The sequence below is a fragment of the Barbus barbus genome, assembly GCF_936440315.1.
Source record: "Barbus barbus genome assembly, chromosome: 20".
NCBI lineage: Eukaryota > Metazoa > Chordata > Actinopteri > Cypriniformes > Cyprinidae > Barbus > Barbus barbus.
In genome coordinates, this window is record NC_136748.1 from 1313573 (window position 1) to 1330377 (window position 16805).

Below are 16805 nucleotides of genomic sequence, written 5' to 3' on the forward strand. Positions count from 1 at the left end.
TGTGCTACAAAATAGTAGATTTCTTATATTTATATATTTAAAATATGTAATAAACAGAACAAACTTATTTAGACGGTGTGAAATATTACTTAGACATGCCAAATGTTCTTTTCTGTATATGAAATTCACCAAAAGCGAAAGGTTCAAAGTAAAATACACGAACCGACTTTAAAATAAGGAGCTCTTTATAGTTCTTGTGCCGCTTCTGATTGGCTGGTCTGTTGATTCAGGGCGGCTCTGGCCACGCCCACCTGACTGGAGTGAGCCGAGAGCGCGCGCCGAGCACACACTGCGTCTGTCAGTCAAGCGTCTCCAGAGCAACAGGTAAGCTCTCAGCATCTCCTGGAGTTTCTCTTTCAGAAAGAAATCTTCATTATAATACTAATATGAAAAGTATATTCATGTGAAATGACAGACAGAAGACATGTACTCAAATATGTAAGTATGTTTCATATTCTGTTTGCATTGAACATTCACGTTAAAAGAGAGTGCGAAAGCATATAGATATATATTCAGATCAATATACAGAGAGCATTAGAAAAAAATGTACTCATGTCACAAGAAGAAGCTTTACTTGAAAACAAATGAATTCGTGTTTCTTTAAATATATATAAAAATACATTTAGTTTTTTTTTGCTTCTGTATTTTTAATGTTACTTTTTTTTCTTTTGAAATCTTTTATATAATTTCTCTGTTTGATCTGTTTGTAGAGAAATCATGACAAGTGAAACAGCCCAAAAAAAAGTTAAACGTAATTATTTTAATATATAATAAACAAAACTCTGAATGAATAGGAATATATGTTTATATGAATATGAAATTTGTTTGTTCACCATTGATCTTGCATACATTTATGGATGAGTTTAATACAGTTTATAATAATGTAGAGTAATCTCAATGCAATGATTTTCTAATGTAATTTATTTCATTTATTACATTTATGGGTAAGAGTGTACTGTTTAGGTAATGTATGAGTTACATACGAGGGCTTAATCCACAGTTATTGTAATGCCTAATTTATATCTTTATTTTTTTTGTCCTTTTTTTTTTTTTTACAAAGTACTACAGATCACCCATTTCTGAGGCTCATTATTGTGTACAGAAAATACAAGAACTGCAGCCTGAGAAAAACATGAACCTGAGCCCGTCTGAACAAAGCATGGATGGCAGCAAAGCCGAGCACTTGCTCCCTTGTTTCCGCAGAAGTGCGTTTGACGAGCCTCTGGCGTCCTACCACAGCAGCTCCATCATATCTCACCTCCTGCGTAAAACCATTCACAACAAACTGACCTCCCTGGACAACAACCTCCTGTACCTGCCCTCCGCAAACACCAGCAGGGTCGAGCCCGAGTCCAACAGCACCGATGATTTTGCTCAAGAGGACCAGAGCAGAATGTCCTTCAAAGACGAGGATCTGTCTGTGAGCGAGCACCTCCAAGCCAAACGCGCCCGCGTGGAGAACATCATACGAGGCATGGCTGCTTCGCCCAACGCCAGCGGAGAAGCAGAGAGCGAGTGCGAAGCCGTCCGCTGTAGAAGAGACCTCCTGAAGGAGAACAAACGCAAGCAGAGGCTCCCCCAGCACCAGGAACCCAGTCAGTCCAGCTCAAAAAACAGCAAAGACGAGGAGTGCCACAAACTCAAGGAGCAGCTCCAAAGCATGCAGCGTCTCCTGCATCAGCTCCAGGAGAAGATCTCACACGTGCACGACCAGAATTACTCGGAGAACGAGGATGCGAGGTCAGAGCACTCGAGTTTGAGGCTGGACGGCGGATACAAAGATCAAGTCAAAGTGGAATCCGGAGGTTTCGGCTCCGACAGGGCGATGAAGAACCTCAAAGAGACTCTTAAATGCGAGCTGACCAGGACTGTGAGCGAAAGCATCGATGTGGTCTTCAAGAAGCTCTCCACGACTCTTCTAAATCAGTCATCTCCATGTCACAGTCCAGACTGCTCAGAAACCGAGAAGCGGATCCCAGAGGATTCTCCTTCGGATCTGTCGGATTCTGAGGAAAACATTAAAAGCAGGCATTGCTTTGAGAGCTCCGGCCCGGAGCACCAGACCGAAGCCTTGTCCCTGGTGGTCCGCAAACCTTCCCTGAGCCAGGCTGTGAAGAGACCTTTCCCGCTGCACCAGACACCTTTCATGGGCTACGGCAGCGCTCCTCTGCACGACAGCCAGATCCTGGAGCACCTGCTGAAGTACGGCCCTCACTCCACCTTCTCTGCGCTGCCGTGTCTGGAGAGGTCCTCGCCGGACTCCATGGAGCGTCCGTGGGAGAGCGTGGCCATGAGGTCCAAGGTGAGCTCGGTGCATCTGGGTCAGCACCAGACTGGACTGGTGTCGATGGACGCGCTCTGCCTGCCTCACGTCAAGATGGAGTGTGGAGACCTGCAGAGCATGGCTGAGAGGAGCTCCTTCATGTCGCTCAATATATCCTTTAAACGCTCCGTCTCTAGCACTTTAGAGGGATGTTGCATCCAGAAATGATCATTCTGTCATCATTTACTCACGTGGTTCCAAACCTGTAGGATTTCTCTAGAGACACTTTATTTAATGGTCCAGTTCTCATGATTAGCTGCTTATTAGAACGTGTCCTTGGAGACAAAACCAGTCATGGATATATTTGTAGCAATAGCCAACGATTTCTCTTTTATGCCAAAAATCATTAGGATATTAAGTAGAGATCATGTTCCATGAAGATATTTAGTAAATGTTCTACCGTAAATATATCAAAACTTCATTTTTGATTAGTAATATGCATTGCTAAGAACTTCATTTGAACAACTTTAAAGGAGATTTTCTCAATATTTAGATTTTTTTGCTCCCTCAGATTCCAGATTTTCAAATAATTGTATCTCAGACAAATATTGTCCGATCATAACAAACCATACATCAATGGAACGATTATTTATTCAGCTGAATCTGTACAAAACATAACAAATGTATAAAATGACTAGTTTTGTGGTCCAGGGTCACATATTCCTAACATACTGGCTGTATATTACTACTTATAAAGCACATTTTAATGCCTTATTCTGCATGACCATATTTTAGATCCCTTACCTAAGCTACCTTACTAGCTATTATTAATAAGCAGTTTGAGGCAAAAGTAATAGTTTATAGATAGCTAATAGTGAGAAATGGCCTCCAAACTATAGTGTGACGTTTTTTCCTTCTGAGGACCATAGAAGAGGCTAATATGAAAAAAGTGTTTTTTTTAGTCTACAGAGTGGAAGTAATATTTTAGAATATCATAATAATATCTTAATAAATATAATCTCTTTGGCATTGCTCAGAAGAAAGTAAGTCATGTATTAGGGTGAACTGTCCCTTTAATACCAAAACACCACAGAAAATGTCAAAAACAATTCAGCTAAATTGAAAGTACAAGAGGAAAATTGTATCGCTCAGAGGTTGCTCTTTCATATCTCACAAGAGTTCTTAGTTTCTTTGAAGTATGTTTTTTTCCCTCAGATATTTATCAAAATATTATTTATCAAAAATATTTATCAAAATAAAAATGGTATACCACTTTAATTAATGCATTAACTAACAAACTAACATTGAACAAAATATTTGTAAAGGATTTATTAATATCGGTTAATGCAAGCAAATAGAAATACATGCATTGATTGTTTGTTTGCTAACATATCCAACATCTCAAAATTGACATTAACTAAGATTAATAAATGCTGTAGAAGTATTGTTCACTAATGCTAAGTGTTTCCATGAAAACAGACACAAATGGGTCATGCAGTGTGATTATAGAGTTATAAAATGAGTGTGGAAGTGTCTTTAATATCCTCGCAAACACTGTCCAGATCCCTTTTCATCAGAAACACGAGGAGAAACTTCTCAAAGGCATTTATTTAATCTTCATTTAGTGATTTTTCTGTGTTATAGCTACAGTAATGCAAAGATTTTTTTGCATGTGAATGCACAACAAATGTGTTTCAGGAGTCACAGGAAGGCTCTTTTTCTGTGGATTATGTTCTTTGTTTAGCTTCAGCTGCTTTTGAAACATCCCCCTCTTTGTTTAGTTGACTGTTTTTCTTTAATATATAGTAGTTAACATTGAGATATTGCTGAACAAACGACCAGCTCTCGAGCCGGGCAACAATCGTTGAATTGAGTGCAGCGGTGAGCAGTTCCACTAACGCAGACTTCAAGGAGAATTTTTGCTTTGATCTCGGTAACCCCAAAGAAAATTGTAGCATCTTCTTTAATCTGGGCTCAGTAATGACTTTAAGTCCAGGAAAAGACAAATAAAAAGGAATACAAGGCTTTGATAAGAATTGTTAGGAACAAAAGCCAATTTTCAAAGGCAGAAAAAGCAACAGTTTCTCTTCTGGAAATTCTCTGATTTTTTCCCCGCTCAGACTTGAAAAGGTGCAGACTATGTTTCTGCACTCTCAATGTGATTGGAGTGGATGAGAGAGGTCACTTTTGGTTGTTTGTGAAAAGCAAGCTCTCAGCCGTCATTATACACCATCACCATGTGTGACGATATCGCAGCATGCAGAAAGCTTGCTTTTAAACATCATTAGATTTATATAATACGCTCTTTTTGAGGCAGGACAGCAATGGTCTCATTCAAAACGATGGGTTAATAACAGCAGCGGCTTGTGCTTCATTAAGAAGCAACTTTGCATGTAGAGAAGCTTTCCAGTGTTATTTGCTTGTGAACTTTAAGAAAGAAACTCGTCTCTTCGAACATAAAGGCCGTAAGCTGATCCTCTCCATGCATCCTCGCCGAGAAAATGTCATCTCTGTGTTTCAAGCGAAGCAATTACTGCGGGCAGATACACGGAGCAAACTAATTGAAGACCTTAATCTAATTTGTTTGCCGTTTTTTCTAGTTAGCGCATGCTGTCGTGTCTTAATCGACTCTCTGGTCAATACAGAGCTGTTCAGCTGTTCGTTCATTTGGACCGATGAATAGGACATGATGCTTATTTGTTTGGGGACGTGTTAATGCTGTTTGATTGTTAAAAATGCACGTGAACTGAGCTCTGTGAGTTCATTTATACATGAAAGGTAAGCCGGCTTTGATCGCTGTGTCATGTTTGCCAGATCTTCAAAGAAAAGCGTTTATGGTGAGGGTTTTGAGGCCTTAACTCTCCTCACATTCAGGAAGGTCTGACCCCAAACCATTTGAAGAAAGCCAAGCTGATGTTCTTCTACACACGCTACCCGAGCTCCAATCTGCTCAAGAACTTTTTCCCTGATGTCAAGGTATGTCATGTTTTACCAGATTATGCTTCAGTAATGCCTCTGTTAATGTTGATTCATACACAGTTAGGCCAATTATAGGCCTGTTTATTTGAGATACTTTTAAACCTCATGTATCTTCATGAATTCTAAGATCTAATTTTGTGTTAATGTTTTAATGAATTCACATGTAAACAATCCATTGTGATTCAAAGGGATCTTTAGAGCAAAACTGTATTTAAAAAAATATATATATATTTTAATAGGGCAATCTGTTGACCTGTTTAATAGGATAAATATTCAAATTTTATTATTTAATTAATATTTATTATGCTTAAATAATATTCATATTTGTTTTACATATTTCTTTCTATTATTATTTACAAATATTGTTTTATCCTAATAAACAGTTACAATCAGGAGTCAAACCAAAAATGTTTTTAATGTCTACCTGATTATTAGGATAAATGATATTTTTAAATAATAATAAATAATTAAATATTCTAATTGTATTATGTATTTAATATTTATTATGCTTAAATAATATTAATATATTTTTAAATATGAATTTTCTTATTTATTATTATCCACAAATATTTTTATCCTCATAAACAATCAGGAATAAAAAAAATTATAATTAATGTTTGAAAATAATTAAATGTTATTATTATTATTATTATTATTTAAGAACAATAAATAAGATCATATTTACCCAGTTACGCATTAATTCGAGTTTTGCTCTGGAAATCACATTGAATCGTAACGGATTGTTTACGTGTGAATTCAGAAATATGCATTCTGTTGCTTTGGCAAGAATACGGAAAATGAGCACAAATGTAGGCGCTTGAGCAAATATTCCTGAATGTTGGGGTGGCAATTCCTGAATTGCTGGTTTAACTTTGACAAAGTTAAAAGAGGAGTTTCTCAAGTCAGCAAAAGGAGACAAAAGAGGTGGCGGAGAGGAGCACAACCTCCTCTATTCAGCGTTAACCCTTCAGCTCGCCAGCTTTCAGCACACACAATAGCAGAGCGCTGAGCCGCGGATACTGAGGGCAGGATAGGCCCTACAACAACACACATATCCTGTGAGTGTGTAACGTGTCCTGAGGCAAGTGTTGTGATGAGTCGACACAACAGGAACAATCTGGTGCAACTGAGCGCTTGCGTGTTATTTCATGACTCCCTGATGAATATAGAGTCAGTTTAAGGCCCAGTGTCAGGAAACACTGTGCTTGATAAAAGTGTGCTTTTTTTAAAAATACATTAACTTTAAACTACTAGTGCCGTGACCAGCATATACACTGAGGCATCTCTCCAGTATTAGATTAGTGATAAAAAAATGTGTTTTTAAATGGCAGATTTCGTATCATCCAAATATGTAAATATGTACTTGCTATGTACCATTAATTATTTATAAGTACTAACCCTAAGCCAAAGCGCTACATTATATATTATATACCATTATGGTTCACTTAGATTCTGTGTGTCTTGCAATAAATTGCACATAATTGAAGAAACTTCAATTTTTAAAAATTTTCATTTTTGAAAGTGACCTGAGTTACTAGTAAATTAATTTAGACAGTAAATATCACTAAACCACATCATAGCGATAATTTGGTGTGAGGAAAATCAATGTGTGGTTGTGACTGAATTACTGAGCTTGAGAAAACCTATGTACAGTAAGTCTGAACATGAAATACTGATGAAGCCTGTAAGAGAAATATATATATTTTTTTTTTATGTACATGAAGCACAGTAAAACTACTAGACTTTTCTATGAAACCAATTAAAATGCAGTTAAAATCTGTAAAATGTCAATGAATCACTGCGTAAATGAATTAACATTTAATGAGATGACATGAATGTATCTCTGAGCAAACCCAAATGTTCTTGCTGGTGTATTACATGTTTATTTGAGAATGAGGGCGAAACTTTATAGATTTCTTAAAGGGGTCATATGAAGTTGCTAAAAAGAACATTATTTTGTGTATTTGGTGTAATGCAATGTGTTTACGCGGTTCGAGGTTAAAAAACACATTATTTTCCTCATACTGTACATTATTGTTGCTCCTCTATGCAGCGCCTTTCTGAAATGCAGATTTTTCCAAAGCTCATCGTTCTGAGAAGCGAGGCGTGCTCTGATTGGCCAGCTATCTGGTGTGTTGTGATTGGCTGAATACCTCAAGCGTGAGGCGGAAATGTTACGCCCCTTACCGTATTGTGATGCTGTGTCCCGGCGCGAAGAGACTAAAACAATAAAACCTATTATAAACGAGGCATTTGTTGCATCCAGTGGGGACATAATTACTGATTATAATGACGGTCTTTTGACGCGTTGCATATCGCGCCGCGTAAACATTACTATGTCTGCATTTGTGATCGTTGAAACGCCAAACAAGCACTACTCTACACAGCTCAAAACTCGTGTTTGAATCGTCAGTGGCAAATTCTTTAAATATTGAAACGTACTTACAGGCTGTGAGTCAGAAGCGCCAGACTGTCCTTGTGACGTTGGAATTGCCCCACTTTATAGTGTTCACAGCCATTCATAGTGTTCACAGCCATTCATAGTGTTCACATTGTAGGCTACTCTCTCCCGGGTGCAGGAAACAGTCCTCCGTAAATGCGCTGCACACACTCTAATATTTGGGTTGAACTGTTCTGGAACAGTGTTGTAAATACAACTTAACCACTGATTTCTAGTTGTGTCCTCTTTTGGAAGCCCAAACAAAGTAGTTTCTCTTTCACAACGAAACACAGCGTCTCCAGAACATGGCGCCGGCGGCAGCAACAATACTACAGACAGAATAATAGCTCCGCCGCCTTTCATTGCGTATACATTTGGGCGGTGTTTTGCAAATCTTCCCACACCGTGACGTAGACATGGGGGCGTTTAAATGAGCTGTTTTAGGAGGGTGTGGTCGAGTCTTAACTTTTATAAAGAATATCTCTTTGGGTTTGAGACTTTAGTCTTTGCAACTTCAGGGATCTTATCTATCCAAACAGCTTGTAACACTCCAAAGAGAAAGAAAAACCTGAAATCGCATCAGATGACTCCTTTAAAACTCATTTAAAGATTTGGAAATTCTCTCTGGGTTCTTTTTTCTCCAGCAACAATGTTTTACAGATAATTAAAACAAATCAGATATTATTAATATGTTTCATATATGCCTTTCCAGAATTGAGTGGTACAATAACACACAGATGATGAACAGTCGTAGGCAAACTCAAAAACATGCAGGTCCTAACATTAGAAATGAGCTCGTCTGATAATTGCTCAGTAAGGTTTTGAAGGTGGTGTTTCATGAAGGGTTAGTTATTTCAGTAGTTAGTAATGAGATGCGACAAATTCTGTTATATTTTCCCCAAACTCTGTGTTTTCTGTTTTCATTTTTCTGGATTCCAATTTAATGGTTTAATTAAACACTATTATACTCTTTACTCTAAATACTCTTTCATTTTAATACTTAAAAAGTATGTCTACTTAATTGAATTTATAAAACTATAACAAATTAATCATTTATTAACTTTTTTGTGATTATAGGCACCACATTATTATTTTTTAAATGATTAATTAATTAATTAATTAATTAATTATTATGGGTGGTATAAAAATTGGTGGTTAAAAAGGTAATCAAATTAAAAATCTTAAACATTTTACTGTTAAAATTAAAATGTGGAAAATAAACTGTGATATTCCTTAAAATAAACCTTTAATAATTGTATTATTATTATTATACTGAAAAAACTATTTGTGTAGAAAAGAATGTTTACTCAGAAATTGCTAGAAAATTTAGGAAATGGCAACTAAATGTTATTTTTGAAGCAAAAAGACTGAAATAGTATTTTCTTTTTAAATATACATCAATAATATTTTATTTACAGCTTTGTAAAAATCAAAGCGTACTTTGAGAAGTACATTCTACTCTACAATAGTAATATTTGTCATAATTTCTTCAAGTTAAACTGAACATTTATTTTGGTCATGAAGAGCTTTGAGTTTCTGTGTATATCTGACGATAGTTTTCTCAAATGAAACGGTGAAGTGCTAGTGAAGTGATGATGATGATGAAGTTAATGTGTTCATATAGTGAGACGCATCACATGTGCTTTAGTGTGTGTAGAGCAAACTGAGACACGCACAACATGCAGATTCACATTTACACAGCAGTTCAATATATATTTATTTTATTTAAAGCAGCTTTCGTCCTCTGTGCACTCCTGAGTTTCTCAGGAGCTTTGCAGGAGGTTTCTCGAAGCGTCTTGAAGACACAGTTCTTCTGGATTTAGTCTCAGTTTGTTCTGTTTCTTCATGTCACTCCAGACAGACTGATGATGATCAGATCACATCTCTGCACTGGCTGTTGTCAGACAAAAATCTCACTGCATTATTATTAAATTAATGGCAAAATGCATGTAGGGAAATGTAAACTGATATTTCGTACCGACACACTACAGCAAAAGACAGAAATAACTGACTTAAAACCATGTTTTAGCTGCTGAAAATACTAGTGTTATAATCATTTTGGCCACCATGTCTCTAGTGCACAACAGTGTAGCACAAAAGTATAGTATGATACAAATCCATGATATGTAATGAAGCAAATGATACACAAATAATGCTGAAAAAAAATCTCCCAGCACATCAAGATCACTGGAGAAGACAGATGAGGAGGTCTGTGGACACTGGTCTCCGGTGTGGCCCGGGCTCTCCTGACCCCTGAGATCAGTGAGGAGAGTCACGGCCGACCCTTCTGTGGGAAGACACAGCAGACAAAGCCTGGGATAATCCCAGTGTCCGATTCCATTCCCGTCAGCCGAAGTCACTCAGAAGGACATCTCGCGCTCTGCTGTTTCTCACACTCTGCGCTGAAGAAGCGTCTTTGAGCCCTTGGGCAGGTTTTAGCTCTTTTTGCCCCTCTGTTATCGGATGAGCAGTTATAATAACAGGGCTAATGTGAAGACAGAGTTTCGTCTGCTGTTTGGATAGATGTTATTCTAAGTGCAAGACATCGGCTGGGAAAGACTACAGCTGATTAAACAGACCATGTTGCTGAAAATAGTTTAGAAAGCAAACGCTTTACAGCATCATTGCCAGAATAAGAATAATAACATTTACTTTTTTAGCACCACTAGGTTGTTGTTGGTGGTTCAAATTGATCTTGATGATGTCAGATAACTTTGATAGAAAGGTATGTAATGAATTGGGTTGAAGAGCTGTCAGATGTTAAATTTAAGAACACAATTAGATAAAACCAATTTAGCTCAACCAGTCACCAAGCAATGCTTCATTTAGTTCAGTCTGTGGTGGAAAAACATCACTTTAGCAATTACAGAAAAAACACTTCAGCAAAGCATGCTCAGGTCAAAGTGTCCGAATAATTTTTGGTCCCAAATGTTACTGCTAGTCCACTGTATGAAGAATTTTTGGGTATATGTCACAGTTCACTTTATTTTGCTATCCTCACTTACATAAATTAACTATAGTGTCCTGCACCCACTAGTAAAAAAATATATATCAAAAAGTATATCTGGTGTCTGAATAATGTTTGGTTTGACTGTATGAATCAACATATGGATGGTGTTTTTGTTGTTCTTTAACATTAACGTTCATCTGACACTTGTATTTTCTAATATTTCCCTGTTTTCAGTTCAATCGATGCATCACGTCGCAGCTGATCAAGTGGTTCAGTAACTTCAGAGAGTTCTACTACATCCAGATGGAGAAGTTCGCTCGCCAGGCCATCATAGACGGCATTAATGATGTGAAAGACATCTCCGTCACCAGAGAGTCCGAGCTCTTCCGTGCCCTCAACATGCACTACAACAAAGCCAACGACTTCCAGGTACTTACACCTCTACACGAGACACCATATCAGAGATATATATATATATATATATGTATATAATAATTCACGTTTGCTAGAACTAAGTAGGCAGGCCCAGTCAAGATCTGCATATACTGCCTTGACTTTCTGTGGAATGGATGTCAACATGGTAAAATGTGTTAAACAGCTGAGAGAATTACAGTCTTGGCGTGATCAAATTATCTGAATTAATGGAATATTCTGGTACTAGTAAAGTTCAGACAGCATTTGTGATATAATGTTGATTATTTCTTTAAAACAAAAAGAAAAAACTGAGGTTACAAGTAACACTGTAAACTGGGTTTAGGCTTTAAAAAAGCACACATTAATTATTTAATAATGAATTATTCTGTTAAAATCTGTGCTTAAAGCTGTTTAAATCATAATTTTCATGGTTATTTTAGGGTTTATGGCATTAAGTAGTCGTATAGTAGTAAAACTGGATATAACTTTACAGAAATGGTTAGTAAATTATTTTTTTTCACATTAAAACAATATATACTTTGTGCATGTTGTGGCTATATTATAAATATTGACTATCCACCCTATTTTTCAATGTGGAAGTAAGCCATTTTCTGTGATTGTGTGAGACTTCCGGTTCATTAGCCGCTGTGGGGAAATAACGAGAAGAATAACAACGTGCAGGAAACGGTAAAACTATTTGCACTACAAACCAGTGTGTTCATAATTAAGATAATACATTACAATAATATGGTAAGACAAACCAATTTGCAATATAAAGCAGCAAAACAAGCTGTTTTGTACAGGTAAAAATAGCTGGACGCGGATGACACCGGAAGCCAGGCCCATAAAATTTACAAATGGTTGTTACAGGAAAAATAAGATGGATATTGATATTTACATATTTGCCTCTTTTACTTCAATTGTTAGTACCTCACTGTAAATAGATTTTTGTTGAGCCAAAATTAATTCACTGTAATCAACATTAACCATAAATGCTGTCAATTGAGCTAAACTCGTACTGAACCTGGTTGCTTAAATGAACATGAAAAAGTCAAGAATGCTGATCTGGAGCATGGCATGCTGTTGTGTTGGTGATCCCAGCAAGGCTTCTCAACCAGCTTCATATTATGATGAATTTTAGCTGGTAATCTAGCATAAACCAGCCCGGACTGGCCAGCTGTCCTCGGTCTGACCTATGTGTGGAGCCGCACCTGTAGCTGGCCGGCCACAGATCCCCATTATCCCAGAGCCCGGCACTGCTGCATCAAACTGTGGGAAGAGGAAGCTGCAGCATCTGCTAAAACAACTTGAGATTACGGCCAGGCCACGCCTGAATGCCGTTTGGATTGCTACTGATGCGAAAGAAGCCAGAAATCCCAAGAGTGGCGGGCCGGCCGATGGGAACGAGCGGAGACAGTTGTCTTTACCTCAGCACCAAGACATTCCTTTCCCAGGCCCCGCTTTTGTGTCTGGAGATGCACGAGAAACAAACGTGTCAACAGTGAGCGCAGCTACTCTTGGGGAAATAATGTCAGCGGATAGATCCACTCTCACACCCGAGCCGCGTCCTTCAAAGGGTGTGAAGCGCTGCCTGAATTCCTGCGATGGGAACCGGGTCCTTTCATGCATTTTCCGAGCAGTTAAGTTTCGAAGCAACAGGCTGCAAAAAAATCAAAGCGTCCATCCACAGCGCTCTCCTAATGATTCTGACACTGCATTTGCTTTATTGCCACTGTGAACAAAGAAGCGTTGCACTTTAAACGAGAGCGTTAAAGATGCTGCATCGAGATCAAGGGCCTGACGGTGTTGACTCTGCAGTAAGCGTGCGTGATGCTTCACATCAGTGTACTCTATCAGTCGCTGGAGAGAAATGCACGGATTCCAAAACTGACCTCAGTCACTGAGGCTGAGATGCAGTTACACGGGATCATTACGACTTGACCGGGCAAACTTGCCATCACACAAGGTGTTGTTAGGTGTCTCTAGTGTGTTCTGGGTGGTTGTTAGGTGGTTGCTAGGGTGTTGTTAGGTGGTTTCTAGGTTAGTGTGTTTGAGTGGTTGTTAGGTGGTTGCTAGGGCATTCTACTGTAGGTGGTTACAAAGGTTTTGTTAGGTGGTTTCTAGGTTAGTGTGTTTGAGTGGTTGTTAGGTGGTTGCTAGGGCATTCTAGGTGGTTACACAGGTGTTGTTAGGTGGTTTCTAGGTTAGTGTGTTCTGGATGGTTGTTAGGTGGTTGCTAAGGCATTCTAGGTGGTTACTAAGGTGTTGGTAGGTGGTGTCTAGGTTAGTATATTCTGGGTGGTTGTTAGGTGGTTGCTAAGGCATTCTAGGTTGCCTGAGTGATTGCTAATGCATAGTTGGGTGGTTTCTAAACTAATGTATTCTGGGTGGTTGTTAAAGCATGTTAGGTTGTTGCTAGGGTTTTCTGAGTGGTTGCTAGGTGCTTGCATGCTGCTTTTGGGTGGTTGTCAGGGCATTCTGGGTAGTTACTATGGTGTTGTTTAGTGGATTCAAGACTAGTGTGTTCTGAATGGTTGCTAAGGCATTTTAGGTTGTTGCTAGGATGTTCTGGTTAATTGCTAAGGCAATGTTATGTGGTTACTAGACTAGTGTGATCAGACTGGTTGTTAGGTGGTCTCTAGGGCATTCTAGATGGTTACTAAGGTGTTGTTAGGTGGCTTCTAGTCTAGTGTTCTGGGTGGATGTTAGGTGGTTGCTAGGGCATTCTATGTGGTTACTAAGGTGTTGTTAGGTGGTTTCTATGTTAGTGTGTTCTGGGTGGATGTTAGCTGGTTGCTAGGGCATTCTAGGTGGTTACTAAGGTGTTGTTGGGTGGTTTCTAGGTTAATTTGTTGTTGCTAGTGTGTTCTGGTTAATTGCTAAGGCATTGTTATGTGGTTACCAGACTAGTGGGTGTTTGTTAGGCTGTTGCTAGGGTATTCTGGGTGGTTTCCAGGGCATTCTGAGTGATAGCTAATGCATAGTTAGGTGGTTTCTAAACTAATGTGTTCTGGGTTGTTGTTCAAGCATTTTAGGTTGTTGGTAGGGTTTTCTGGGTGGTTGTATAGACATAGCTTTATTGACATGATTGTCAGGCATTTATAGTATTTACAAAATATTTATAATACTTTAAGTCTTAAACAAAATGTTTATACAGACCATTAATTATTGGGTATAGAGATACAAGAAATTATGCGGAAAAAAATATAGGCTATTCCTTCAACAAATATTTGAATATTGAAATATTAAATTTCATGCTGAGGTTGAAGTTTCACTGTCTTTATGATATTCTTCATTCAAAATAAAATGTTAATATTTTAATAATCCTAGTGGTTGAGATAATCTTGAGTTATATGTCTCTTGACCACAATAAACCGAACATGTCCGGCACCACACCGCTCACTATAGCAGGTTTAAGGAATGAGGCATGCAAAATTATTCCGGTGTTGCTAAGTGGTTGCTAAGGTGTTCTCGGTACTTTCTATGTTAGTGTGTTCTGGGTTTGCTATTAGGTGGTTACTAAGGTGTTCTGGGTGGTGTTTAGGTGGTTGCTAAGGTGTTTTGGGTGGTTGTGAGGTGGTTACTAAGGTTTTCTTGGTGGTGGTTAGGTGGTTGCTAGGGTGTTCTGGGTGGTTGTTAGGTGGTTGCTAGGGTGTTCTAGGTGGTGGTTAGGTGGTTGCTAAGGTGTTCTGGGTGGTTGTTAGGTGCTCTGTTTCTGGCCTCGTGTCTCTGTGATCTTCTGGTTTGTAGAAGTGACTCAGGTTCCTCCTTCAATGTGCATCTGTGAGGTGTTATTGAGCTGTTTTCTGGTGGAAATGGTGTGTCTGAACACTTAGTGCAGTATCAGCAGATTCTCCTCATCAACACACGTGATCTGAGGAATCACACACGTCTGGAGCTCAAACGCTGCTCTTACACACTCGCTGCTAGATATTTCATCACGTCACTATCAGCACTAGTACTAGTGAGGATTAACTAACAGCACTAATTATGGCTGTATGTAGTGCTTCAGTCATTGATGTGTGCTGTAAATGTCCATCAGGTTCCAGACAGGTTCCTGGAGGTCGCTGAAGTCACTCTTCAGGAGTTCTTTAGTGCCGTCTCCCTCTCCAAAGACTCGGACCCCTCCTGGAAGAAAGCCATCTACAAGGTCATCTGCAAACTGGACAGCGACGTTCCCGAGGATTTCAAATCACCTTCCTACCTGTAAACAGAGAGCGCCACCAACAGGACGCTTCATGTGTGGACACACACTGTTTATTTATCATAAGCATCAATCATAAATGTTCCTTTTTATAAGTGAATGGTCAGATTTTTATGAAAAATCTAAAGGTATTTTGCTGTTGACTGAAATGTGTGTGTACGCCAGCCGGTTTGTTTCATGTTGTTTGTGGAATAGGTGTGTTTATTAATAGTTTGGATTTTGGGTTTTAATGTAATATATTTTGATTTCATAATGCCACTGTAGACAATGTGTGCTGTGTTTTTTGTTCAGATGTTCCTAGTTATGAAAAGCAGTTATGATTTGTGTTTTAATGTGGATTTGTCTGTTGAGTTTTTGATGTGGGGTGTCACATGAAACATCTGTAACAATTATTTAAAAAAAAGGTGTAAATAAGTATAATTTAGCTGTATAATAGGTGAAATATTGACGTTTACAGATAAAAACATAATACTGCATGTAGAAGCAGTTCTCTCAAATTTTGACGATATACTTATTTATCATGTACATTAGTTTGCTGTTTATCATTATATCTAGCAGTGTGTGGTTTTCCATTTAATAAAAGAATCATATTGTAGCAGTTTTATATTGTATGTTTTTTATGGTTCAGATATATTTACTTTCTTTAAACATAAAGAAATAATTCACACAAAAAAATAAAAGAAAAGAAAATAAAATTCTGTCATTATTTCCTCACTCTTATCACAATCCAAATCTGTATGCTGTTTTTCCGTGCAAGAAATGTAAAAATGTAACAAAAAGAAATGCAAAAAGGTTCAACATTACAGTACACGGGCTGCAGCCTAATAATGTTAATAATCGGACTGACCGCTCACTCAGACTGACAAATCTTCATGTAAAATGTCTCTAATGATCCAGTTGAGCTTGATCCAAAGATATTAAAAAGGAAAATATTAGTCATATAAACTTCTGACTGCATTATTAATCATTTTCAAACCTACACTGTGCACATGCGCAGTGTATAAATACAAAGCTTTTCTGATTCTAATGTGTATTTTCTGATATTTTAGATGTCAACAAGACAAAATTGCAGCTACTTTCTCTCTCAATAGATGTATTGCACAATTTGAATTGGGTTGTAAGGTTTAGGGCAGATCTAGATTCATTCCAACGGAGTAAAATCAGTGCATGTAAACACACCCATTGTAGAGCGTGTGCTTTAGAGCTGGACGGTCGTGGTCACTCTGGCTGAATGAGAAAGAGCTGCGTGAAGATTCTGTGTTTTACACATCAAACAGCAGCATGCGTGTTTGGCACAATGACACAGTTTCCATTTTTGGATGAACTAGGCCTCCTTTACCCTTGTTTTCCTGGTCTGCTAACTGGACGCCCCCCATGTAAGTGCGCAAAGCTCCATTGAAATCATCTTTCCCCGATTCCAGGCCACTAAGGTGAAACTAATCCACGATATAAAGGCAGCGCAGGAAAGTATGCTGCTGACATTGTTTCCTGTGGCCAATTCAAGGCACATTTCTAAGGCCGCATTCATTGTGAGGGACACGCGAGCTCTCGCACC

The 16805-nt window shown here is 38.3% G+C and overlaps 1 protein-coding gene across 1 annotated transcript; it reads left to right on the top strand.

Moving 5' to 3' along the window:
- Positions 1 to 286: 286 nt before the first annotated feature.
- On the top strand, positions 287 to 15918 carry LOC306886202 (prospero homeobox protein 1-like). Its single transcript, XM_079443142.1, has 5 exons — positions 287 to 438; positions 1061 to 2452; positions 5138 to 5239; positions 10867 to 11061; positions 15089 to 15918. Exons 1-5 carry the CDS (start codon positions 409 to 411, stop codon positions 15254 to 15256), a joined length of 1887 nt encoding a protein of 628 aa, XP_079299268.1. The 5' UTR covers positions 287 to 408; the 3' UTR covers positions 15257 to 15918.
- The last annotated feature ends 887 nt before the right edge of the window (positions 15919 to 16805 follow it).